This window comes from Panthera leo, chromosome F3 (genome assembly GCF_018350215.1).
Source record: "Panthera leo isolate Ple1 chromosome F3, P.leo_Ple1_pat1.1, whole genome shotgun sequence".
In the NCBI taxonomy this organism is placed as follows: Eukaryota; Metazoa; Chordata; class Mammalia; order Carnivora; family Felidae; genus Panthera; species Panthera leo.
In genome coordinates this window covers 35,175,404-35,199,419 of record NC_056696.1, presented here as the reverse complement: position 1 = coordinate 35,199,419, position 24,016 = coordinate 35,175,404, and the positions used below count along the sequence as shown (strand labels likewise).

At 48.8% G+C, this 24,016-nt stretch overlaps 1 protein-coding gene across 3 annotated transcripts; it reads right to left on the bottom strand.

The window, feature by feature from the left end:
• Positions 1 to 50: 50 nt before the first annotated feature.
• On the bottom strand, positions 51 to 23,823 carry CD34 (CD34 molecule). Of its 3 annotated transcripts, none has more exons than XM_042925220.1 (9): positions 23,494 to 23,821; positions 21,442 to 21,510; positions 13,464 to 13,646; positions 12,532 to 12,785; positions 11,419 to 11,499; positions 3,050 to 3,200; positions 2,761 to 2,813; positions 2,278 to 2,442; positions 51 to 1,568 (listed from the first exon to the last, which is right to left on the bottom strand). In XM_042925220.1, exons 1-9 carry the CDS (start codon positions 23,570 to 23,572, stop codon positions 1,383 to 1,385), a joined length of 1,221 nt encoding a protein of 406 aa, XP_042781154.1. In that variant the 5' UTR covers positions 23,573 to 23,821; the 3' UTR covers positions 51 to 1,382. The 3 variants fall into 3 exon arrangements, with proteins under 3 accessions (XP_042781154.1, XP_042781155.1, XP_042781156.1); XM_042925222.1 differs by lacking the exon at positions 51 to 1,568 and adding an exon at positions 1,583 to 1,714 and having other exon boundaries at positions 23,494 to 23,823; XM_042925221.1 differs by lacking the exon at positions 21,442 to 21,510.
• Between the last annotated feature and the right edge of the window lie 193 nt (positions 23,824 to 24,016).

Below are 24,016 nucleotides of genomic sequence, written 5' to 3'. Positions count from 1 at the left end.
ACCGCTGGGGCATTCAGACACAACTGGCTGGGACAGTGACACAGAACAGATGTGTCTCAGTATCACTTTAATTACAGTATTTACACACACCATTTTTTTATTCAGAAATAAAACCCACCCAATCTTCCTCTCTCTGGAAAATTCGATTTCCAGCCGTCACTGAAACCAGGATCCCCGCTTACCCCTCTGGAGAAAAAAACCGAAAAATGCAAATGAGAACCTGGGTCACCTACAGAGGAGGTGGCTTGTGGTGAAGGTTCTCTGGAGATGTCAAGGGGCCCCGACTACATGGAGGTGCGGAGCAGTGAGGGGATTGGAGTGAGGGAGACAGAGATCGAAAGGAGTCTGCTGGGAGACTGAGTCCACAGCTCAACCCAGGAGTCAGGGGGAGGAAGGAAGAAGCCATCGAGATCAGAGGATAAGGCCAGGACCTAGCCTCTGAGCAAGGCGCTTCCTCAGAGATGCACAAGTCAAGAGGCTTGGCTCAAACGTCTGGTCCCATGATCCTGTCCACTCTGACCCACAGGGAGAAACAGAGGCTCAAGACGAGGCTCCATGAGCCCCAGAGAGACAAGGACTGAGCCGTTCGCTCTCTCCCACTTGCCCCCACAGGAAGGAATGCATGGACCCATGTCCCCCTAATCCTGTCTCCCAAACACACACACAAGACGTTGTTCAAAACTTGGAGCCTCGTTCCAGGCTCAGCCAGAAAACGAAGCAGGCTTCTGTATGCAGATGTGGAGGGAGGTGTGGAGCTCAGGGGAAACCGGAAAGCATGAGGGAAGCCGGTGCCTGAATCCACAGTGCCTTGGCCAGGGCATAAGGGGGACGGTTTAGGATAACAAGTCTTTCTGGCTGCATCATTACAAGGGAGCAGGAGCACTGGGTTGCTTTGGTTTCCCTGATGTAGAGAAGACAGATCTGAGGAAGAAACAGGAAAAGGCAAAGCCTCCTGGGAGGAAACTGTAGCCCAGAAAAGGCCCCATGCTTCCCCTGGTAGTTCCTTTAATATGGCAGAGAGGAGGGAGAGGACAGAAGCCCACGTGTGAGTGATGCAAGATCATCACCTCCCACCCCCCAACCCTGGTAGCTTCTCTGCACTTTGGCCTCCCCTCCCCCCACACCTTTACTCAGAGTCGACCCGATTCTGGGCTTAGCGAGCTGAACATGTAAATGGCAGGGGTTATCTTCCCTCCACCAAGGTGGAGAGAACCCTTCGGCCCGGTGCAGTACCGGGCCCCAGGAACAGCCTCCGAGGATGTGTGCAGCAGGAAAGGGTAGAATGCAATCGATGGTGCCTCCAGCTTGGAGGCAGCGTGTGGTCAGATGCAGGGAGGGGCCCCTTCCCCAGACACTGCCCAGCCTTGCCCCACCCAGCCGAGTCACAATTCGGTATCAGCCACCACGTGTTGTCTTGCTGAATGGCCGTTTCTGGATGTGGCCTGGCCGGTCCCGTTCTCCTGAGCCCCTCGGTTCACACTGGCCTTTCCCTGAGCCTCAGGGGAGGCCCCAGGGCCTGAGCTATAGCCCTGGCCTCCACCGTTCTCCGTGTAATAAGGGTCTTCGCCCTAGACAGTGTATAAATAAAGGAGCATTATCTGGTAAGCAGGGGAGTGAGGCAGGGTGGGGGGAGATGAGGTGGGAGGGAGAGAAGGGGGTTGCAGCTGCATGTGCAGACTCCTTTCTTCCTGAAGAGCAGTCAGGGTTCCAGCTCCTAGAGGAGAAAGGACAGAGGAGAGGCACAACACCGTGCCACCGCAGCTCCATAACCAGCTCCCGCCAGACACCAGGCAGTTCCCAGGATGGAATGCCCTCCCCAGAGTGGGTAGCAGGCCAGAAGCCAAGAGTCAAACCCCAGCCTTGTCCTCCCTCATCCAGAACACTCCAACAGTAGATTTTCCTTCCATAAGGGCCCTTCTGGTGAGCTAAGTGGCACCCACGGACATTTAATATACATGTCAATAAGTGTGATTGATTTAGCAGCCTGTTCTGGTATACCCAGCTGAACTATCCTGGGCAAAATCATAAACGGATGACACGAGCCATCTGCTGCCACAGTGAGCAAGTGGGCTGGCCCCAGTTAGTGCCTCCTTTCCAATCTGCTATATATTATTCAGACTTGTCCATGGACATGGTAATGTGCATTCTGCACGTCCATGTGTAAAAGCACGGAAGTACCTTTCCTGGTATGTCTCCTCCCCGCTCCAGGACATTTATGGACCTCCCCAGAAGACCACTATCTTCCTCATTTCCTTTGCCCTGGACCCCCAAACTGACCAGCCTTTCTCCCGTGGGGCTCCAACTGCGGCGCTTCATCAGGAAATAGCCAGTGGTGCCCAAGACAGCCAGTAGGATCCCTGAGGTGACCAGGGCAATCAGGGTCTTGCGGGAATAGACCTGGTGGCTCCCAACATCTTGTTCAGAGAAGGCTTTGATCCCAAGCTTGAAGGGAAGACAGAAAAGACAGCCTGTCACTTGTGGGATGTGAGTTCTAGAAGAGAAGCCCAGCCCACGCTAGACCCAACAGCGGACGAACACAGGAAGTCTTGGACCTCAGGGATTTTTCTAAAAAGGACTTAAGACTGACATCTTTTAAAACCATAAAATTTTGGTTCAAGCTCAGACAGGTAAGGACTGTTGGAGAAGGACGGAGAAGTAGGAAGGACAAGTCTAGAAAAGATAAGTACTTTCTCTTCCACTCCAGTGACTCCCCTGACCCAATTTTCCCTTTGAGAATTCCCATCATCTTAGAGAACTTACCCTTTTCAGGTCAGGCTGGTGCTTTTTCAGAAGACGGAGCTTACTGGAAAGCTCTAGAATGAGAAACAGGGATTGCTGAATCTAGAAGCGGGAAGAGCTCATCCTCCTGTGCCCTCCTGTGATGTTCTCGATGATGCTCTGATGCCCAGGGTGCTGCATCTCCCAAAGTCAGCCCGGCTCTTCTCCCCAGCACCTGTGCTCTTTGAGCTAAGATACCAGAGTTCTACCCAGGATTGTCTAACCTCAGCCCCACTCCCTCCCTAGCCCCCAAGACAGATGCACCCCTTACCTGTTCTGTTGGCCAAGAGCAGCAGCAGGCAGTGAGGCTTCACTTCAGACTGGGCCAGGAGCAGGGAACACATGCTGGCCACAGTGTCAGCCTGCTCCTTCTCACACAGGACTTGAGTCAGTTCCTCTCCATTATCCTTCTTAAATTCCTCCTGGCAACATAGAGAGAAATGGGGAACAGAAGACGAAATTATTCATATACCCTGAGCTGCATCCAGAGTCTCAGGTAGTAATCGTGATGAAAGTCACACTATGACTCTCTAAACAAGAAGGATCCTTTTTTCCTAAAAAATTTAACTGGGAAAAGAAAAAAAATCCGGTGAACTACAGATGTGCCAAAACACAATAAGAAAAAAACTCAAAAATTTCCCCGTCCCGAAACATCTGTCAGTGTCCTGGGTGGGGCTGTAAGAGGACCGGAGCAGAAATTCAGGAAACACTGTCTTATTTAAGGATTGCCCATGGACACATACACTATTTCAAATTAAATTCAAACAGCAAATATTAATAGTGTATTACTGATGGAAACAAAAATCCTTTGTTTCAAGATTATAAAAGCCCCAAGTGTTGGAGGAAAAGCCAAGGGAAGGGAGTAGAGAACAAGTCTATGGCTATAGACCCAGTGGCATCCTTGGGCCCTTCCGTCTTTACCCCCCAATGGGGCTCACGAGGAGCATGGTTGAAACTGAAATGGTGTTTTTGTCCAGTCTACCATCCCCCTTTCCCCACTAAAAGCATGGAAACCAGTTTTACATGAGGTCCACAGATGGTTCCAGTTGCTGTCTGGTCCCTAGGACTCAGGAACTTGGCCCCAGGAGATAAGCTCTCATGATTCTTTGCCAGTTGAGTCCTGGGACAGAGATGAATTGGAAACACTGGCTGTGCCCTTCCAACACCCTGTTCTCACACCTCCCAGGATGTGTTCCAGCAGCTTCCAATCAGAGCGGCCTCCCCTGCACAGGAAAGGAACCGAAACCAAGACTCTCTCCTCTGTCCGGATGGCAGATGGTGAGGAGGAAATGCCTGAACGGCTCCGACAACTTTCCTGTTCGGGGAAAACTGCTGGGGCGTGTGAGGGGCATCCGAACTGAGCCTCCGTGGAGGAGACAGCTTCCTGTTTGTGGGGCAGGACTGCTCCTTGTGGGCCTCCCAGCTTGGAAAGCAGCCTGGGTATTTTCCTACTGCTGTGGCCCACGGCAGGAAAACCCAGGATCCTTTGCTTCTGCACACGGCAAGGTCAGGGTTGGCCTCAGGCCCCAGCTTTCTTCTATCAGCTGGACTTGAAGGGAGCTGGGTGGAACTCAAAGGGCTTGGAGGAGGCCAGAAGAGCAGGGCTAGCTAACCTTCAGGTCACAGAGGTAGCCTCAGAAGCCCCTCAAGAACCAAGGGCACAGAAAAATGCATTCTCAGGCCACTGCTGCTTCAACTCTCAAGAAAAGGTCTCTAAGGGGGCCTACTGGGTGGCTCAGTCGGTTAAGAGTCCGACTTCTGCTCAGGTCATGATCTCACAGTTTGTGAGTTCGAGCCCACGTTGGGCTCTGTGCTCAGAGCCTGGAGCCTGCTTCGGATTCTGGGTCTCCCTCTCTCTTCGCCCTGCCCCCCACTCACACTCTGTCTCTCTCGTTATCAAAAATAAATAAGCATTTAAAAAGCAAAGAAAAGAAAAGGTCTCTGAGGAAGTACTTGGATAGAGGCTCTGTCTCTGGAAAAATCTGGCTCTTCAAAACAGCATTTGCTGTGGGCATTCTGGATACCACTGGATATGATCAGCAGTGTCTTTCTTCTCTAGGCCCCTTTCTCTTTGGGGAGCCTTACGTTGCTTCCCTGGGAGCACCCTCCCAAACACCATGCTTTCTGAGTGAGGAGGAGGGAAGTCCCCGCCTGGACAACTCTGGCCTCCTAGAGTGTCTCTGGTTGAAATCTCTCTCTCCTGAGAGAGGCAGAGGGACAGGGCTCCTGCACAATCTAAACAAACCACACAAAATGGCACGTCCTCAACCTGCAGAGTCCTAAGAAGCTGCACCTCAACCATATTCAGCTCTTCTGACATTTACCAAGCCCTGAATGGAAGACACTGTGTGCAAATCTCTGCACATGTATCATGGGGGGGGGGGGGGTAGCTATGAATTCCACATAGCCAAAGCTCTTAGTTTGCATGCATGGCAATGAAAACAAATGATGGTCACTATGTCTCAGGCACTGTTCCAAGTGCTTTACGTATATTGACTCATTTAGACCTTGTACAACCCTTCAAGATGGGTGTTATTATTCTCCCCATTTTAGAGATGAAGAAACTGAGGCACAAAGAGACAAGTGACAGAGCTAGTTACACGGTAAGTACCATGAGGAAGGTACAGCTAAAGTTCTATGGACATTCAAAGGAGGGTGAGCATACATCAGGTTGGGGGTTATCAGAAACACCTCAAAGTAAGCCTTGAAGAATGGGGAGAATATGTGCAGGGGAAGCTGGTCAGGAAAGGCCTTCAGATTGAGGGTGCCATTATGGGGAGCCCAAGTGTGTGAGAGCCTGTGACCTTCACAGCCCTGCCTATATGAAAAGGAAGAACATGGCCCTCTTCCTTGGAAATCCCATCCTTCAAGACTCAACTCAGACCCCAGCTCCCCAGTGAGACTGGCCCTATCTCCCATAGACCCGGCATCAACCTTGCCTCTGCGATTGACTAGAGTCTTTGCAAGACATACAACTAGTCTGAGCGTGAGGTTCCTCAGTTGAAGACAGAGCTGTGACTAAAGCGGTGTCGTATGAAGAGCCCCCGACAAAGTGTGTGGAACCCAATGGGCACTCGACAAAGGGCAGCTGGTATTGTTACCATCAATAATAGTAATATACCATATACCGTAGCCCTTAGAACCCACACTTCGGTGTCTGATCATCTTCTGCCTTACTGTCATTGCCATTTCTCTCTGACTAGACAGTACAACTCCTTAATGGGGAGAATGGGCGTACGTTACATAATTCTGAACCCAGACGACACTAAACGTAGCACCAAACAAACAGAAGAACCCAGTGAATTGTTGTTCAGCTCAAAGTTCCAACTGGTCTGGCTTCCACGCAGGGTCCCTCCACCCTTCGCTTAGTTTCTTGGACTAAATTCAAGGGAATAACAGTGGCCAGCCTCCCACTCTGGAATCCAACAGCATCAGTGAATTGTGTTTGAGCTGGAGAGGAGCAGGTGGATCCTGAACAAAGCACAATGCTTCTCCGGACGCTTGAAATAAACATCCTCCCCCCAGAGAGGCTGTGGGCAGATATCATGGGAGAGTGGGCAGGAGGAAGCCACAGCCTTTGCCATTTTGCTCATGAGAATCAGATTTGTTAGCCCCTAACCACATCTGCTCACACATGTTGCTTTGCAAAAATAATAACTACAATGATAAAACCATCTAACCTTTCTAGAGCAGCATTCTCAAACTTTGCCAAGACTCTTAACATGTTAAGGAAGCATGTTCATTAAGCACTTGGAGTAGGGAGAGAGGGACAGGTATTTTTCCAAATCATCCTTAAGATTTTTTCCCAATGTGGGGCGCCTGGGAGGCTCAGTGAGTTGAGCGTCAGACTCTTGATTTTGGCTCGGGTCAGGATCTCAAGTTTCGTGAGTTTGAGCCCGCTTTGGGCTCTGACCTGACAGCCAAGTCTGCTTGGGATTCTCTCTATTCTTCTCTCCCCGCCCCTCCCCCGCTCACGCGCTCCTCTCTCAAAATAAACTTTTTAAAATGTTTGTTTATTTTTGAGAGAGAGACAGGCAGACAGACAGAGTGTGAATGGGGGAGGGGTAGGCAGAGAGGGTGACAGAGAATCCGAAGCAGGCTCCGGGCTCCAAACTGTCAGCACAGAGCCTGATGGTGGGGCTCGAACTCACAAAACACGAGATCATGATCTGAGGAGAAGCCGGATGCTCGACCAACTGAGCCACCCAGGCGCCCCTCAGGATAAATTTTAAGAAGTGGAAAAAAAGATTTTTTTCCTGATGATGAGATTTTTAGGATCAATTTTCATTCTCTCTCCCTCCTTCCCTCTCTTTCTCATTTTATCTATGTTGGTGTGACCTTGACGTGGCAGGTAAAACCCTGTTTTCATTTAGAGACTGGAGTGAAAGACTCTGCTACAAGTCACCCCACCGGTGAGCAGCTGACCACGAGCGAGGAGTAAGACTGTCTCCAGATCTCAGGCTCTCACCAGGAGACACATGGTCTTCATCTGTCTTCCATCTGTAAGTTATTTTTTCTGCATGGAAACTGACCTTTAGTGTTTGGGCAGAGGGCAAGGAAGGCGTGGGCTGGGGGATATGATCTGGAGGCTGGAAGCAGCCTGCCTTAGATGAAGTCAATACGACAGAATAAGGGCGATGAGAGCTAGCTGAGGAAATACGACCTCTGCATGTAAACACATGTGGCTCTAAAGAAAGGTAGTTCTAAAAACCAAACTAGTGGGCAAAGGGCTTGAATAGAGATTTCTCCAAAGAGGATATGCAAAGGCCAATAAGCACACGAAAAGATGCTCACCATCACTAATCACTAGGAAATGCCAATCAACAGTACGATGAGCTATCACCTCACGCCCATTAGGATGGTTACTATCAAAAAACCCAGAACATAGCTAATGCTGGTGAGAATGTGGACATGTCAGAACCTGTGCCCTGTGGGTTGCAAAATGGTGCCGTTGCGATGGAAACCAGTATGGCGGGTCTTCGAAAATTTAAAAATAGATTTACCATATAATCCAGCAATTCCACTTCCGGGTATGTGCCCCCCGCCCCCCAAATGAAATCAGAGTGCTAAAGAGGTATTTGTACACCCATGTTCATAACGGCATCAGTCACAACAGCAGAAGATGGAAGCGACCCAGTGTTCATTGGTGGATGAAGGGATAAGCATAATGTGGTATAGACATGATTCAGCCTTAAAAAGGAAGGAAATCCTAACACATGCTACAACACGGATGAACCTTGAGGACATTATGCTCCGTGATATAAGCCAGTCACACAAAGAGAAATACCGTATGATTCCACTCCTATGAGGTACCTGGAGTAGTCCGATCGTAGAGGCAGAATGTAGAAGGGTAGTTGCCAGGGGCGAGGAGGTGGGGGGAATGGGAAGTTGTTTCATGGGTGCAGAGTTTCAGTTCTGGAAGATGAAAAGGCTTCTGGAGACTGCACAACAACGCGAACGTTCTTAATACCACTGAACTATATGCGGACTTACAGATGGTTATGATGGTCCATTTCATGTTATGTGTCTTTTACCACCATTAAAAAATTTCTCGGTGTATTTCCCTGGATAAATGGGGGGACAGCGTAAGAGAAGAAAGTAACCTCACATTGTGGAAACGATTTGGGAACCCATAACCACAAAAACTAAATTACCCTGACACTGCGGGCGAGAGAATGAAAGTCAGACTCAGACTGACGGGTCCTGCAAATGAGGGCTCCAAGACGGAGTAGCAGGTGCTTGAGAAGAGGGTAGGGGTTGCCCTCCCCGCCCCCCCGCCCCCAGGCTGATAGGGGTGATTTCTGCCTAGAGGTGAAGGAGGGGGAGCAAAAGGAGAGTAGTTGAGAAATGAATGCCTGCAGGATGCAGGTACAGAAGACAGGCGGAATAATCCACACGGTGGGAGCTGAAAGGTTGGATACTCAGTACGTCCCAGTGTAGAGTGAGTGTGTGGATAGCCGAGAACATGCACACGTATTTCCGTTACGGGAGTGCACGGGAGGCAGGAGCACGCCGACATTGCACAAGTACTCAAGGACATAACGTTAGGGGAATTCAAATCCTTAATGCTTCTCCTTAGGGTGTGAGTAGGGCTTGAGTTTCCCACGGTTCGACCCAGTCCCTTAAGGCCCTCTGACACCGGGGGCAAATGCAACCTAAGGAAAACTGGGAGGCACCACACCACTCGCTCACGGCCTTGGGAACAGATTGATGATCAAATAAGCACGCAGTAGGACTCAAGGGAAAGGAATCTGAAACACAATCCGGAGCTTTGGCTAGAGATTCTGAACAAGGATTGCTGCCTGGGGGGGAAAATTACCTTGGGGAGACTTAGGAGGCACTGCTGCTTGGGGACTAGGGAGGAGGAACCCTCAGGAAGAGACGGGGGATCAACGGTGACAGAGGGGCCAGGGAAAAGTAGCACGACCAAGGGGTCACCAGAGAGTTGATTCACCGTGAACGGTGCAGAAGCCTTCTTTAGCATAGTGGAGGGACTGCTGTCTTTGCACGTCCCTGCTCACAGATGCTCCCCAGATCTCAGACGAGAGAGCAGACCTTCTCAGCTGTGGCATGAATGACGAGACAGTAAAGACCACAGAGAGAAAGCAACCACAGTAAGAGGAGTTATTTCTGGAGTAGCGGTCAGTTTCCGGCACTTGTCTTGTATGATGACCCTAGTTAAATGTGAGTCTTGAAGGGCAATGGACAGACACTTAGATTGCCCTGCAATTGGCTCTAAATCAGTGGCACGCAGAAGCAGCATTTTGGCACAGACCAGTGTGATACACAGGAAAATAAGTGCTTCACCAGGATATTACTAAAAAAAATAAAAAAAAAAATAAAAAAAAAAGTCGTTTTTAAAGCTATGATTAACGAAGGGTTTGGCAATGTTTTTTTTAATAAGGAGAGTTGAAAATAGCTATCAGAAACACACAGAGTATTACTTGTACTTTGTATGCTCATGTTGAAGTTGACTAGTCTGCAAATTGCATTTAGTTGTTCTATTGTGTGAGCCTCTGTCTCTGCAATTCCTGTATTACTTGTACATTGTATATTCATGTTTAAGTTCACTATTTTGCATCGTGCACTTATTCTATTGTGCGAACTTATGTCTTTGCAATTCCCATTGTTTTTAGAAGTCCTGGGCTAAAAAGAGAGCTTAGGCATAATTCTAAAAGATCTGTGAGTCAGAATGACCCAACTGATAATCACAGGTACGACATGGGCAGTCAGAATGGACAAAATAAATAACTGAATGCCCTCTACAGACTATAGGCTACCCATGTGTGTGTACATGTCACACGTCACACATATAGTTCCCTTAAATGGATTCCCAACTTATAAGGAAATGTTTTTTCCTACAAGTGAATAGGAAGAGTCCTGTCATTCCATTCTTTGTCGAGGAAACTGTAACTGTCAGGAAATTGGATTTACTGAAACAAAGCAAGGACGTCTGCTATCAACATTCAAAGTTAACGCCGAGCTGTATGGTCTAACCAATGCAATAAGATGTGAAACTTAAACAAGGCATAACTACTAAAAAGGAGGAGAAAAACAATGGATGGTGGCAGATAACACGAGAGCTTGCCTTGAAAACAAAAAAGAATCAAGTAAAGAGCTCTTGAAATTAACAAGTAAGTTAAAGAAAATGGCTAAACCTAAGATAAATTTTCAAAACTTTCAATATATATTGGAAACGTATATTGAAAAGTTGGAAGTTTTCAACTTTATAATATACCAGCAATGATCGATTCGAATATTTAATGGGAAATCTGTATTATAAATAAACTTTAAAAGTCCATAAAGCCTACCGGAAAAACAAACAAACAAACAAACAGCTTTTAGTTTTTAAAAACTAAAAAGATAATATGCTGAATGATACAAGAGAAGACCAGAAAAATAGAGAGAGACTTTAGAGCAGTTCCAATGAAAATGTTAACATTTCTTTTTTTAATGTTGACAAGATGTTTCTAAAGTTTTTCTAAAAGAACAGACAAAAAATAAACTTTTTATGGTGTAGTGAGCCAAGACCTGCATGGCTGGATATTAAGAGTACTATAATATAAAAGTAGAATAATTTTAAAAAACTTAAAATAGGCAAAAAACGACAAACTGAACAAAATATCTCTGTAGAATATGCCCTGGGACAAATACAAATTTAATACAAGCTAAAAAACAGCATTACAGTCAACAAAGGGGATCATTCAATAAACAATGTGAGGAAAGACGGTTATATGGAAAATGTGGCATTACAGCCCAAAAGAATTCTAAACGGATTAAAGAGTTATATGTAAATAACAAGCAAACCGGCACTTTAGGTCACTAGTGTGTATTTCACTAAGGACTTTCTTAACATGAAAGCAAACTTAAGTCTGACATGTATATATTAAATGTACTAGAGGAGGGGAAAAAGTTAACTCAATTTAAAAAAAAATTGCCTTGCCTTCTTTGCCCACCAGATGGGGCCTCTTACTCCCTAAACCCAAAACTCTGTATTTGAAAGCGCCTGACCAATTAAGTTCTCCCCACCCCCACCGAAGTCTGGTCCAGTCCGAGAGGGCTTAAGGATGTTCGGAAGGGATTGTGGGAGAAGAGGGAGGAGGAAAGGATAGGGGTGAGGTGGAGGGGAGTTTGACTTACACAGCTGGAGGTCTCATTTAGCTCTAGGCAGATACCTTGGGTCAATTTCACTTCTTTGACTCGGGAACATTTGATTTCTCCCTGTAGTAAAACAAAAACAAAGTAAATAAGCCAGTATCTTTGCCCCTCATGTTTACCCCCACCTCTTGTCCAGGTTGATTTCTGTGGGGTACTCTCTTAAGAGGTTTTAGGAAAAAGGAAATTTAAAAATGGCAGGGGACTAGATGTATAAATTGGTGTCAGTCTCTTCCTCCTTCTTACACGCATCCCCATCAGATAATCAAAACTTTTGTTACCAGCCTGGGCTTGCCAACAAGTAGCTATTTGCAATCTTGGTAAACATGAGCTTGGATGGTGCAGAAATGGAAGAGGGGACGAAATTTACCCATTGGGGCTGTTCTCCCTGCGGTGGATTATACACATGCAGTGAGGCCATATGAGCACTAAGGTAATGGGGGTGGCCAGGCTGATCCTGGTGACACTCATTTTCCTCCTGGTCCCCAGGGCTCTCCAGATTCCTATTCTGGTTCCTTTAAAAACAGAAACCAGGCAGGTCCCTTGAGCCTGCCCCCAGGCACCACGCACCCTCATATTTTCTACCCTTCCTGCCCCAAACTGTTGACAGCCACAGACGCCAAGGCTGAGCTCACCATCCTTGGTCTGCCCAGTTCTTCACTGCTTCTCTATACCTGACATACCACCAAACTCTCTCATCTACAGGAAATGGTGGTGGTCCTAAACATTGTTTGCAAGTCGCCCCATTAAATAGAAGATGGTTTCCAAATACGCTCAAAGGGAAATGGTGCCCTGGTCAAAGCCCAGACCAAGAGGTACTAGAAAGAACCACAGCCGACTGCATGGACCCCCAAGAATCCCCCTTTACTTTCAACTCCCTAGAAATGAAACACCCACAGCATATGTCAGCGACCTGTGTCCACTCCTCCCTTCCCCTTTCTATCTTTGCCAGCAATATTTAAGCTGCATATTTTCCATGTTAATTCTTACATGACCCAAATCTGACTGGCTGGGATGAGGAGAGGTTGCGGGGAGGAGAGGGTTTGCATACATACGAAGCGAGGGGGCAATCTGCCACTTTTGGCCCAATTCACCTACCTTGATGGTACTTGGGGTGGGAGAAAATGATGCATAAGGCTCAGTGGAGGATGTCACACTGATGGTGCTGTTATATGGGGGATCGGAAACATTTCCGGGGAGCATGCTGGGCTTCAAAGTCATGTCTGAAGTTGAAAGGTTGGTTGTGGTGGAAAATGCTGTGACAGTTAAAGAGGTCTGTGGCTGGACAGAAGAGTTCCCCGTTCCAGGCACTGGGGTGATCTCAGAGGTAGAAGTGAAGTTGACTGTAGTCTCTGAAATAGACCAAAACATATGTTTTGCATGCACATGTTTTCATACACACACACATACACACACACACACACACACACACACACACACCCCTACACACATCTCAGTTCACTGTCTTGAATTAAAACTTTACAGATAACGATACTGACCTGGACTTCAAACCAGAAAAGAGAATCGGGGGAGTTAAGAGTTACTTCATATCCTAACCCTTACCAAACTCATTTCAAGCCAGCTACTGGAACCATGGCTATCACTGAGAATGTATGAGAGGTGCTTTCAGGATTCTGATGCTGAACTGGAATCTGGCTCACCCTGAAGAAGTCAAAAACCAGTGTGAACCTGTACATACTTTCTTTCACTTAGAAGAGATCAGAGATGTCTAGGGAGTCCTCATCTGATCCTTATTTTGTCACTAAGCTGAACTCAGCATGAAAAGAGGGTACAAGGAGAGTTACTGGTCAGGATCAGCAGCCAAACTGTTGGCCTGAGAAAGCCATCACTACAGGAATTGTCAGGAGTCTACCTCAGGGCACCCTAAACATGATGCACAAACCATGCTTCGCAGGACTTGTGTTTCCATCTGCGGAGGAAGGCAGGGCTAAGGGAGGTCTGCAGGCATCCTAATGCTTTACCCAAGCACCAGCCACATCCCTCTGGGGCCCGAGACAAACACTTTTTACCTGAGATGGCTGTTGTGGTCCCATTGCGGTCTTGAGAGACAGGGTATGGCATGGTAGTTCCAAGAGGACTTAGTGTGGTGGCTCCCTGGCTGGACACATTTGCGGAAACAGTTGAACTTGTATGTGAGGTGGCTGACGCTGTGGTAACAGTGGTCCCGGTTTGTGTATTTGTGAACCCAGAGGCTATCGAGAAACAAGGAGGAAAAGTCAGAACCTAAATCATCCTGGAGACTTAGGACATCATGACATCAAGACTATCCTCCTGGACAGGAGAATTTCTCACTACTAGATTTTCCCTAAGAAGATAAGGAAGGAAAAGCTTGTACGCATCAAGTGTCCAGCATAGTACCATTTGCAGGAGGGAAAAGTCGCAAACAACTAAATGAATCTCAATGGGATAAATGCTATATGCGCTTAATGTACCAGAATCATTGCGAATAAAGAAATATAAAAAAACTAAAGCCACATGAGACTATGAGGCAATGTTTAGAACATGTTAAATAAAATAGTAAAATATCAAGTTATATCTGAATAAACATTGCAAAGATCTAAAGTATGGGGGAAGATTTCCTTTTTAACGTATCTGTCTCTCTTTCTGTCACCCTGCAGCCATTCCATTCATATACTCTAGGAAGAGCCACTAGATTCATGCCATCTCTGTTCAGTCCCTTTAAAAATCTTCTATCTGTCCAAGACTTCCCCATTCCCACACTCTAGTCTTTCCCTCATGGCCTGCAAACCCATCCTCCTTGCCTTTTGTTGAGAAACTCAGTAAGTGACCCCACGATTTCTTTTAAGAACCTCTGACCAGTGGACGCTCTAGAGAACTTAAGGCCTGGTTTCCCATCAAATGTAGGAAGATAGCTTAGTTTTGCCTTTTCCAATAACTATGTAGTTTAATGTGCGTGTGTGTGCGTGTGTGTGCGTGTGTGTGCGTGTGTGTGTGTTTACCAACCTTTAAAGTGAGGGTCTTTCCTGACATGGATTGTTTTGGGAGAATTAATGACAAATAACTTAAATTGATATAGTATAATATTCCTGGATTGAATTATTCTCTGAAGATCTTCATGAGGGTCCTTGTCCTTCTGTGTTTCCTGGGGGTACCTATCAATGCCACCCTTACGTCCAGAAAGGAGAAACTTCCCTGAACGTTAGAGTCTGTATTCTATTCCTCCTCCTACGCTGCCCTGCTCTCAACCATGAGGCGTCCGTGGGGCCAACAGAGAGGTACCCTCTTGTCTAGATCATACACTGGGGACCAGAACTCCTAGAAATTCTTGCCCAAATGCCTCTTTTCTCACTTGAGGATCTTCATGGGGCCTTTTCTCGCAGTCCATCCTTCTGAGGGTGAACCGCAGTACCAGGGTATGGACCTCCAAGGCACAAGGGTGGCCAAGAGGTGGCAGGGAGAAGGTGTACACATGAAACATGTGGATGGTGTGTCCCTTGCATGCATGCAACATCCCCTACAGTGAGCCAGGGTTGGGGGTAAAAAGAAGAGAAGCAGGACAGGCTGGAGCCAAGGGCCATCTCTTCCTGCTCAGCCACACGGTGGCACTGAATTCTGAGACTGAGAGGGTCCCAAATTCAAACCTGGCCCTCCAGGTGGCCATTAGGTATGTTTTTCAAGGTAAGGGGATAGAGGACATTTCATTTATAAGCCCACAGGCCTGATTGTAACTTCGAAGTATTTAGACATATGGTATGAGGGCCTCTATTCCATTCTTGGCTTGGGCCCCATAAATGCTATAGTATCGACTTGGTACCCAGAGCTCAGCACCCACAGTACCACCGTCAAGGAAAGGCCCCTGAGGATCCCAGGCCACCCTAAAGCTTGTCTTTCAATTTTCCTGATTGAGATCTAGAGCTGTAATTTTGGGAGGTCTCCAGGTAAATGTCAATGTAGAGTGACAACTCTTCTTTCCCTCGGCATCAAGAGGGAAGTTAGGCATTAGTTTCAATGCTTCCCCTAAAAGCAGTGACAAGTCTCACTGTCCCACATCTGCCTCCCTTGCCACCTGTTGCAAGTAGATGGATATAAATGGTGAAGACAACAATCATATCTTGACATTATGTGCATGTGAGCAGGAGGATGAAATGATAGCACCACCTGCATTTTAGAGATAAGAACCTGAATCACGCAAGGTTTTGGCCAAGAAGGGAGGCCGTAGTTCAGGGCAGGGAACACTGGGGCCACTGAGGCTTAGCTGACTCTTGAGTAGAAGTAGCAAGAAGGTCAGAGAGTCGAAACTGCTAAGAACCAGGATGCATCCCCCACACTTCTGGAGAGAAAAGGATGGGCTCCTACCTGGGTTAGGCAGGAGGTGGGTTTATCAAAATGAAACAGGTGGGAAAGCAGATCCAGTCTTCCCGGGCCCTTAGACAGGACCCGCTCAGCAATCGGCCCCTAAGCTATGAACTCACCACAGGGGGCGGGTGGCGGGAGCAGGCAGATACTGACCTGAAGGATCATCCTCCCCAGGTACCATTCCAAGGCACCACTGGAACTCCCCGTTGACATCATTCTTCCTGCCCACCCTTTCCTCTTCTTCCTTCCAACACATCAGTTCCTGGGAATCCTATCTGGCTCAGGCTGACCCAGCCCTTCGCGCTTTCCAAAGAAAGCTGCGCCTGACTGAGGTGATGTCATGCTTTTGAAGCCCCTCCCCAGGGCCTCCTTCACCCAGACAAACAGTTCTGAGCTCTTCCAGATGTGAGCAGAGACCTGCTGCTAGCTCGGAGGGCGGAGGGCCTGTGCCAGAGAAGTGAAGCGACTCTGGACCCAGGCCAGCTACCGACCCGCTGGGGTCGGGCTCCCAGCTGCCGCAGCCACCTCCCACCCACCACCGGGCCAAACGCTGAGGAGCAGGTAGCACGATTCACCTGCCAGGAAAAGGAAACCCCAACCTCAGATGCATGGCCCTGAGCCCTCTGTGAGCAAGGCAGCCTCTGAGACCCTGGAGAAACAGGTCAAAGAGGGAGGGCAGAAAGGCAAGGCTATGTGACGGGATATGTGAGGGGGTGTAGAGCTAGGGAACAAGGTGGTGGAAGACCCGGAGACCAATCCAACCTGGGTGCTGCGGTGTAGGGACTAGCAGGCAGGAAGTGTCTCAATTTCACAGTCTCTAGGGCTCACTTTCTGGAGCTCCCACGAAGAGACTGCGCCTTGGAGGAATAACATTTATAAGAATCGAGACCGACCACGTGTCTCTGTCTATCCTAGCTTCTCACCCCCATCCAACGCATTAAACTATCAAATGCTGACCTTTCTTGATCTGATTCTGTTCTCCAACTCTGTAAGGGAGCAACAGCGGCTTCCCAGTTCGATTCTAGGAGACGATCAACGAAACCTCCACTCCATTCCGTTCTAGACTGGAGCCTTCCAGACAAACAGCCGTTAGCCCCAACCCAACAGGGCGTTTACATTACAATTTAAAATTGAACAAAAGGCCATCTTATGTTGTTTACCTTCCACCCTACCTTTATTAACTGTGTCCCCCTAAGTACCCTATGTGACTCTAGATATTCTATTTGATCCTAACTCATGAGCTTGGGGCAAAGGGAAGAGACAAGATATCAGAAAGTTAGCGGAATAAGGATAAGAAGCCAAAAACGCCAAACAGAGGTCACAGAATTCATGGAGTAAAAGTTTTGCATTTAACTTACAGGTACTTATTCATAGGCAGTTATTCTTGTTTTACACCAAGTTCTAACAAGCTTGGTTATCTGATATCCTAGTTAAAGCTAAAAATTGGAGACTTGTAGAAGCAAACATCAAGGAGAAACAACAGTTTAAAAAAGAAGAAACATAAATGAAAAACAGACATGAGTATTAAAACCCACACTGGTCATGGGATGCCTGCCTGGGTGGCTCAGTCGGTTGAGCACCAGACTTTGGCTCAGGTCATGATCTCCCGGTTCGTGGGTTCGAGCCCCGCATCAGGCTCTGTGCTGACAGCTCGCAGCCTGGAGCCTGCTTCAGATTCTGTGTCTCCCTCTCTCTCTGCCCCTTCTCAGCTCACTCTTTCTCTCTCTCTCTCAAAAAAATAAATAAATGTTAAAAAAAAAACCCACACACTGGTCTGGAATCATTTACAGTAGGAGGAAATAAATATATACACCTTAGTAAGCATTAACAAAGTCACTGAGCTGCACCATAACTAAATTATTTTCATGATCCATCTGAGTCATGAAAGTTAAAGTCCTATTTCTGAGGGGTACACGGAGGAAGCAAAGGCATAATGTAATACATGCTTAAGAGATTCCTACCTACAATTAGTAAATTGGAGAATCTTTTCATCCTGAAAGAGGGCTTACAAATCCGCAGAGATCCAGAATGCTCTGCTACCTAAGTAGCTAAATGCTTATGCTCTCCTATGCTCAGTCTTGCTTTCCAAAGACCCCCTTAGGTTTAGTTGTGGGTTTTTTTGCTTTTTCTTTTTTGTTTTTTTGTTTTTGTTTTTTCTTTTTTCTTGTGTGTGTGTGTGTGGTTTTTTGTTTTTTTGTTTTTTTTTTTTTTTGCTGGTATTGTTTCCTGATCTCCTCCTGGCCAGCTAGCCCCGTTCCACCATTCCTTTCCAATTCTGGTGCCCTGCCTGAGAGGAGTTTCTTCGAGAAAATCTTGGGTGTCTCAGCCCACAGGGATACAGTAGCAGGAAGAAGAAGCCTGCTGGACTCTGCTGGGAACCCACAGCCCATGTTTCTGAGAAGAGAAGGAAACCTCCGAAGAAAGAGCTTGGGCTCTGCAGTCAGACCATGTTCAGAGGCTTCTCTACCATGTTCTAGCTGTGAGGGCTTGGGGGGAAGCTTCTTCAACTCTCTAAACATTCCCTATAAAATGGGAATAAAAATATTCCCTAACTCCTAGTTGTTTTGAGGAATAAAGGAGATAAGAAGCATAAAGCGGTTAGCCTGTCTGGTAAACGCTCAAGAAACAGCAGTTATCTTTAGTATAGGGCCCCCTTCCTTCTGCTTCTCAGAGACCCTGAGACACGTCTCTCCACCACGTATCTGGCACAAAATCATAAACTCTGTTTCCTGAGTATAGGTCTTGTCACCTCAGTTACATTATAAATTTCTTTAGTGCCGGAAACATCTCTGATACACATTTGTTTTCTCAGGGTGCTTAGCACAATCCTCTGAGTTCAGAAAAAGCACTTAGATTGAATGGCGACCATGTCAGGCATGTTCACACTCATTCAATGCCGTATTTTAGGAGGGAGTTTGTTAAATTAGGGAGTGTCCGTGAAAGGATAACCAGAATTAGGAGAGCTCTAGAAACCAAGTCATATGGTTGGGGGCCCGGAGTTATTTCATCTAGATCAGGGGTCTGCAAATAGCTGGCGGACCAAATCCACCCGCGGGCTGTCTGTTGTACAGCCAGTGAGCTAAGAAGGGCTTTTACATGCTTAAAGTGTTGTATAATTAAACAGAGTAGAATATGCCTAAGAGACTACATATGGCTTCCAGAGTCTAAAATATTTCCTATGTGGCTCTTGACAGAAAAAGTTTGCTAACCTCTGATCCAGAAAAGAAGAATTTGGAGAGGGAGAATAAGTAACTTTCTTCAAGATTCATTTCACGCATGTATTCATTCATATTGGTCATAAGCACCCATGACGTGCAAAGGACCATTCACAGAAGAAAAGAAGATTCTTTCCTGAGGTTTGGGGTTAAGGTCATTACAATTTCAATAAATCCCTGTCCTCAAGGAGCTTATAATCTAGTGGGGCCAGAAAGATCATTAAGGATTGTCTTGAAGAAGGATCATAATAATTCCATGGTAGTTTAAAGAAGAGAATTAGATTAGAAGCCACTGAAGATTAGCCAATTCTAATTAAGAATAGAAATTAATGATCAGATGATTCAAGAAAGCTAATTTCATTGTAACACAAAGTAAGGCTTAAAATAGGGGGGGTTACTATTATTTTTTTTTAATGGAATGAACTACTCTGGGAGGTGGTGAGCCACCCATCTTCTCCGGGAACATTCAGGAAGCATCCTTGTTACAGGTCTCCCCGAGTCTGGGCATCTTGGACCAGAACAAAGAACTGGGCTGATGCCTTCCTATGGTTTCGTGGCTCACTGAGACGTGAGCGTAAACCAAGTGTCTGTGGCCTGAGTGAACAGCGGACTCTGACTTCTCTTTAATATTCAAATACCTTGTCTTGGACCCCATCGACTTACCACGGAAGCCTGGTCTCCTGCGCTTTCTCTGGGGGCCCACTTTTCTCCCAGTCACCTCTTCCTTCATTTCCCTAATCGCCACTGACTCCCTTTCTGCAACTCTGTGCCTCCCTGTGCTCAGGCACTGTAGTTCTGCTTCACCGTAGGCCAGCCGAGGACTTGTTCCTTTATTCCCCGCAAAGCACACTAACACCAGGCGGGTGTGTGTTTATCAAAGGTTTGAGAGCACGGAGCCAGATTACAGCCCAGCCCGGAAGAGACAACGGCATAAGCCTGAAATTCCAGACATTACTGTGCTAAGCATGCATGCCACACCGTAAGGAGTTTCTCCTCGCTGGGTCTTTTCCACCCTCAGGCACCACTGCCTCTCTGATGGTCCAGGGACCTCCCTTCCTCTCTCTCTACTCCTTCTGGGCTCTGCATTCCCTCAGCCTGTGTCTCTTGGGCCCATCAAACACAAAGTTCCGATGTATTCTACCATGCCCAGCAATTAACCTCCTGTCTGCCCCTGCACCTCCAAGGCCCGTCCAGGGGTCCAGGTTACTTTCACCCAGAGACTCGTTAAGGCATTTTCTGTAACAACAGAACTCGCTACCTAGAGATGCCATCCCACTAAAAGGTACCAGCTGTGGGTTCTTTGGGGTCTTTCCCCGCCAAACCAGGAAGAAGCAGACGAAGCCAACTAAGCCCAAAGGCCTTTTCTTTTACATCCAAAGGGAAGCGAATGGCCCCCGGGGTGGGCCCCAGAGTGCAGGTGCTAAGAAGTCCCCCTTGGCCCGTCCCCCGTTCATTGGCCTCTCACTCTCCCAAGACGCACGCATCTTTCTCCTTAGCAAAGTCAGGGGCCGTGGAGACTAAAAATTGTAGATAGTGTGTTTTTATTTCGTAGCCGAGGAGGGAAGAGAATGTTCTCATTAGAGAAGTCAAGACCCAGACAAATAGGAAATTCTGCCCTGGCAACTTGGAGCATTTTCTTTTGGAGGGTGGTGTTTTTGTTCTTGTTTCCATACCTTCACCTTCTGAATTCTCCACACTCGGGGGCCATTTAAGTTAGATCAGGCAAAGTCAAGGAGAGAGGGAGGCCGGGCCCCCCGAGGGTGGAGCCGAATAGCCATCCAGCCCTGAAAGGGAGCCCAGGCCCTCCTGCCCAGGGTCTAAAGGAAATCAGGCAGTGAGACCATACGGAGTGGAATTTGTTCCTCCTTTTTTATTTGTTTTTGTAAGACTCTGCGCCCGAGTTTATCTGCTGCAGCTTGGCACTCCTTGCCCCGAGCTTTTGGAGACAAAGACTCAAAGTAGGAAGAACAGGAGGACAAGTGAACAAGGAGGCCCAGGAGGTGGAGCTAAAGGGATAAGAAAAAGATGCCCAGAAGTGTTTTATCCGTCAAACGGGAAGGCCATGGAAGACTTGCATTTGCAAAGGTTGTGCCAGCTGGACTGGCCCGACGAGGGGGACCACTGGGGACCACTGAATTAGTCAGAGGTCCCCAAGGCTGCTCCTCGTCGGTCGCCATATGGCAGAGAGTCAAAGGGTGGAGTCCTCTCTCCTCTGGAAAATATCTGATAAAATTCTTTTCCCTTTTCTTTTTTCCCCTCTTACACGTAGCCCCAGACAGGATATGGGTGTGGGGTCAGCATGCACGACGGAAGAAGAGGAATGTGAAGGGGCGGGCCTTGGGGGGGGGTGTCCTTACAGAGGGAGGAAGGAGATAGGCCATGGAGGGCTTGGAGGGGACAGATACCCGGAGGGCCACAAATGGGGCTTCCTAATAACCTGAAAGGCTTCTCTTACCTCTTGGCGGCAGGGGAGTGTTACCTGGTGACTCATTCTGACTCTGGTCGCCCCCCAAAGCAGCTTCATCTGCAACGAAAAGAGTCTACTTTTGGTCGGACCGCCGTGCCCATCTTTACGCCAACTTCTCACAGAGCACAGAAAGACCTTCCCAGAACAAAGCCTTCTGTCAGTGTACATGATGAGAAGACCCCCGGTGCCCTAAAGTTTGCAATAATCGCACGGAACTCCTGCAAATGTCCCTCGGTCAGCCTTTCAAGGTACAGTCACTCACTCATCTATCCCCCGATGTAGACCAGGACAGAAAATGACTCCCCGTGTTAAAGAAAGAAACAAACCCTAGAAAGTTCTCAGGCAAGACGAAAGGCTACACATTGGCTCAAGTGGTCTGGCAAGATTGAGAGTCGGGACCCATGTCCCAGCTGTCACCCCCAAAGCTGAGACAGTGAGATTCTCAGCATATCTGCCCCAGATTTTGCAGGAGTTAAGTCGCTCCCCCCACCCCCTGCTACGGGCCAAGGCGAGACTGAGACTGACCAGCTGAGGAAATAAAAAAAGGGTGGGCCTCACTCGGCCCAGGACCAGGTCATCACGAGCTGTGTAAAGGAGAGTGAAGCATCTGATCGGCTGTTGATCGGCTCCACTGTGTTATGAGGGTGCCGTCTAGCACCCAGGGGAGTTCCCCTATCCTAGTGTTTCCACATTGAAGTCACAGCTTTTTCTCTGCCCCAGAGGGCAGGTCTGGGGCTGCCGAACTGGTCAACTCAGAGCCTAACTTAGAGCTTTCCCAAGCCCGGAGTCTCTCTCCAACTGGGTGGGCCCAACGCTGACACCAGAGGACACTGAGAGCAAAGGAGTCCCGCTGGCAGGCCCAGGTCACTCTGTGGGGCCATAGTGGGTGGCCTGTAGGATGAGTACGTGTAGGGACCTGGGGGCCCTAGAGGGCTGGAAGCAGAATCTTGAGCAAAAAGGAGAACAGCTCACAATGTTTAAAACCCTCTAAAGGCAATGAGAGGAGATAGAGAATGCTCTCCCCAAATGAGAGCAATTAAGAATAAATACTTACTGTCTATGATTTCTTTACCAAAGTGAGAGAGCAAGATCCTAAGAAGTAGGAGCAAGTGTGGGTGAGCGGAAGGGTGTCCACGAGCCTGCTGTCATATTCCCTAGTTCTAGAACTTGGAGCGGGAAGAGGAAGAATGCCCCCAAATGAAACAGGTTGGACTTGGTGCCCGGGTCGGCGAGGGGGGGGTGGCGATGGGGAGACGGAGGCAGGGCGCACAACAGACCCCATCCGCTGCCACCTTCTCTCCAGGGGAGTGGGTGTGGGTGTCGGAAGAGGGAGTTGTAATTTAGCTTTCAGATCTTAAATGCAAGCATTCTTTCCCGTACTGTTGTTCATTCCACACCCCCTGGTCACCTCACTCAGCCTGCCTCCGGCGCCTCCTGGGCGTTGGAGCTAGGGCCTTGTCCCAGGTTGGCCTCGCTCCCGTCCTTAAATTCGGGCTCGCCCAGTGCCGGTGGTGGTGGTGGTGGTGGTGGTGGTGGTGGTCGGTGGGCGCCTGCACTCTCTTCCCAGCACCCGCTCCGGCCTGGGCTTTCTCAATCAACCCCCAGGCGCAAAACTTTTCCTGCTTCTGTCCTCCCCTCTCCTGGCTCTGGCTCCAACTTTGCGCTCCGGACCTTTGGCCACAGCCTCTGGCATCTTCGAAGCGCCGTACTTTAGAGACAATGCGAACGAGTCGCACTGTTCCACTACCGGGAAGCTCAGAGAGCTCCGCCCGGTTTACACCTGGGCTGGTTGACACTCGCGGCGGGGTCGCCCGCCCTGCCTCCCCGTCCACCCCAGCGCTTCCCAGGTGGTGCGCCGGTCCCAGGGGGGCCCCGGTCCCACCAGTGCCGGGAGCCTCCGTGGGCGCGGGGCGTGGGTTGGGGCAGCTGTAGGTGGCGGGGGGGGGGGGGTCCCTTCCCTGCGCGCCCCCGGGCTCTGCGCGCTCGGCTCCGGGAGAGCGGGGACCCTCCCCGCCGCCCGGGCGCGCGGCCGGTACTCACGCAGCAGACTGAGCAGGCAGAGCGCGGTCCAGCCCCGCGGCATCCCGCGCCCCGCGCGCGCGCCCCTGCCGACAAGCATCCTTCCCGCGCCGCTCCGCAGAGATGCGCACCGCCCGAGACGCGCTCGGCCCGCGGGACGCGCTGCCCCCGCCCTCCGCCAGGGAGCGGGGTGGGCGATCGGGCTTTTTTCCCCTCCCCTCCCTCTATATTCCTGGCAAGGCCGGCCCCTCTCCTTGGCCGCCACAACCGTGAGCTTCCCCACTTGGTCCCACAGGCGGAGGACGTTAGCAGGGGCTGGGGTTGCCGCCGTGGAGGCCAAAAAAGGTGGAGGTTTGTGCGGGCCCCAGATACTTGTTCAACTTTATATAGAGGCCCCGTCTTACTCCTTCAAGCTCGACTTCCACTCAACTTTTAACCCCTTTGTGTCAGCCTGGCCGGTGGCGGGGGGCAAGTTTCCTCTGAGTTCTGTGTGCGTGTGTGTGCGTGTGTGTGTGTGCGCGCGCGCCTGTGTGTGTGTTTTCTT

What these genes read in the sequence shown, in the direction of transcription:
- CD34 (XM_042925220.1), bottom strand. Translation starts at nt 23,572, where the DNA reads ATGCTTGTCGGCAGGGGCGCGCGCGCGGGGCGCGGGATGCCGCGGGGC. An exon ending in CTGCCTGCTCAGTCTGCTGC is followed by an intron (nt 21,511 to 23,493) that starts GTGAGTACCGGC and finishes TTTTCGTTGCAG; the next exon opens with ATGAAGCTGCTTTGGGGGGC. An exon ending in GACCACAACAGCCATCTCAG is followed by an intron (nt 12,786 to 13,463) that starts GTAAAAAGTGTT and finishes GGTCTATTTCAG; the next exon opens with AGACTACAGTCAACTTCACT.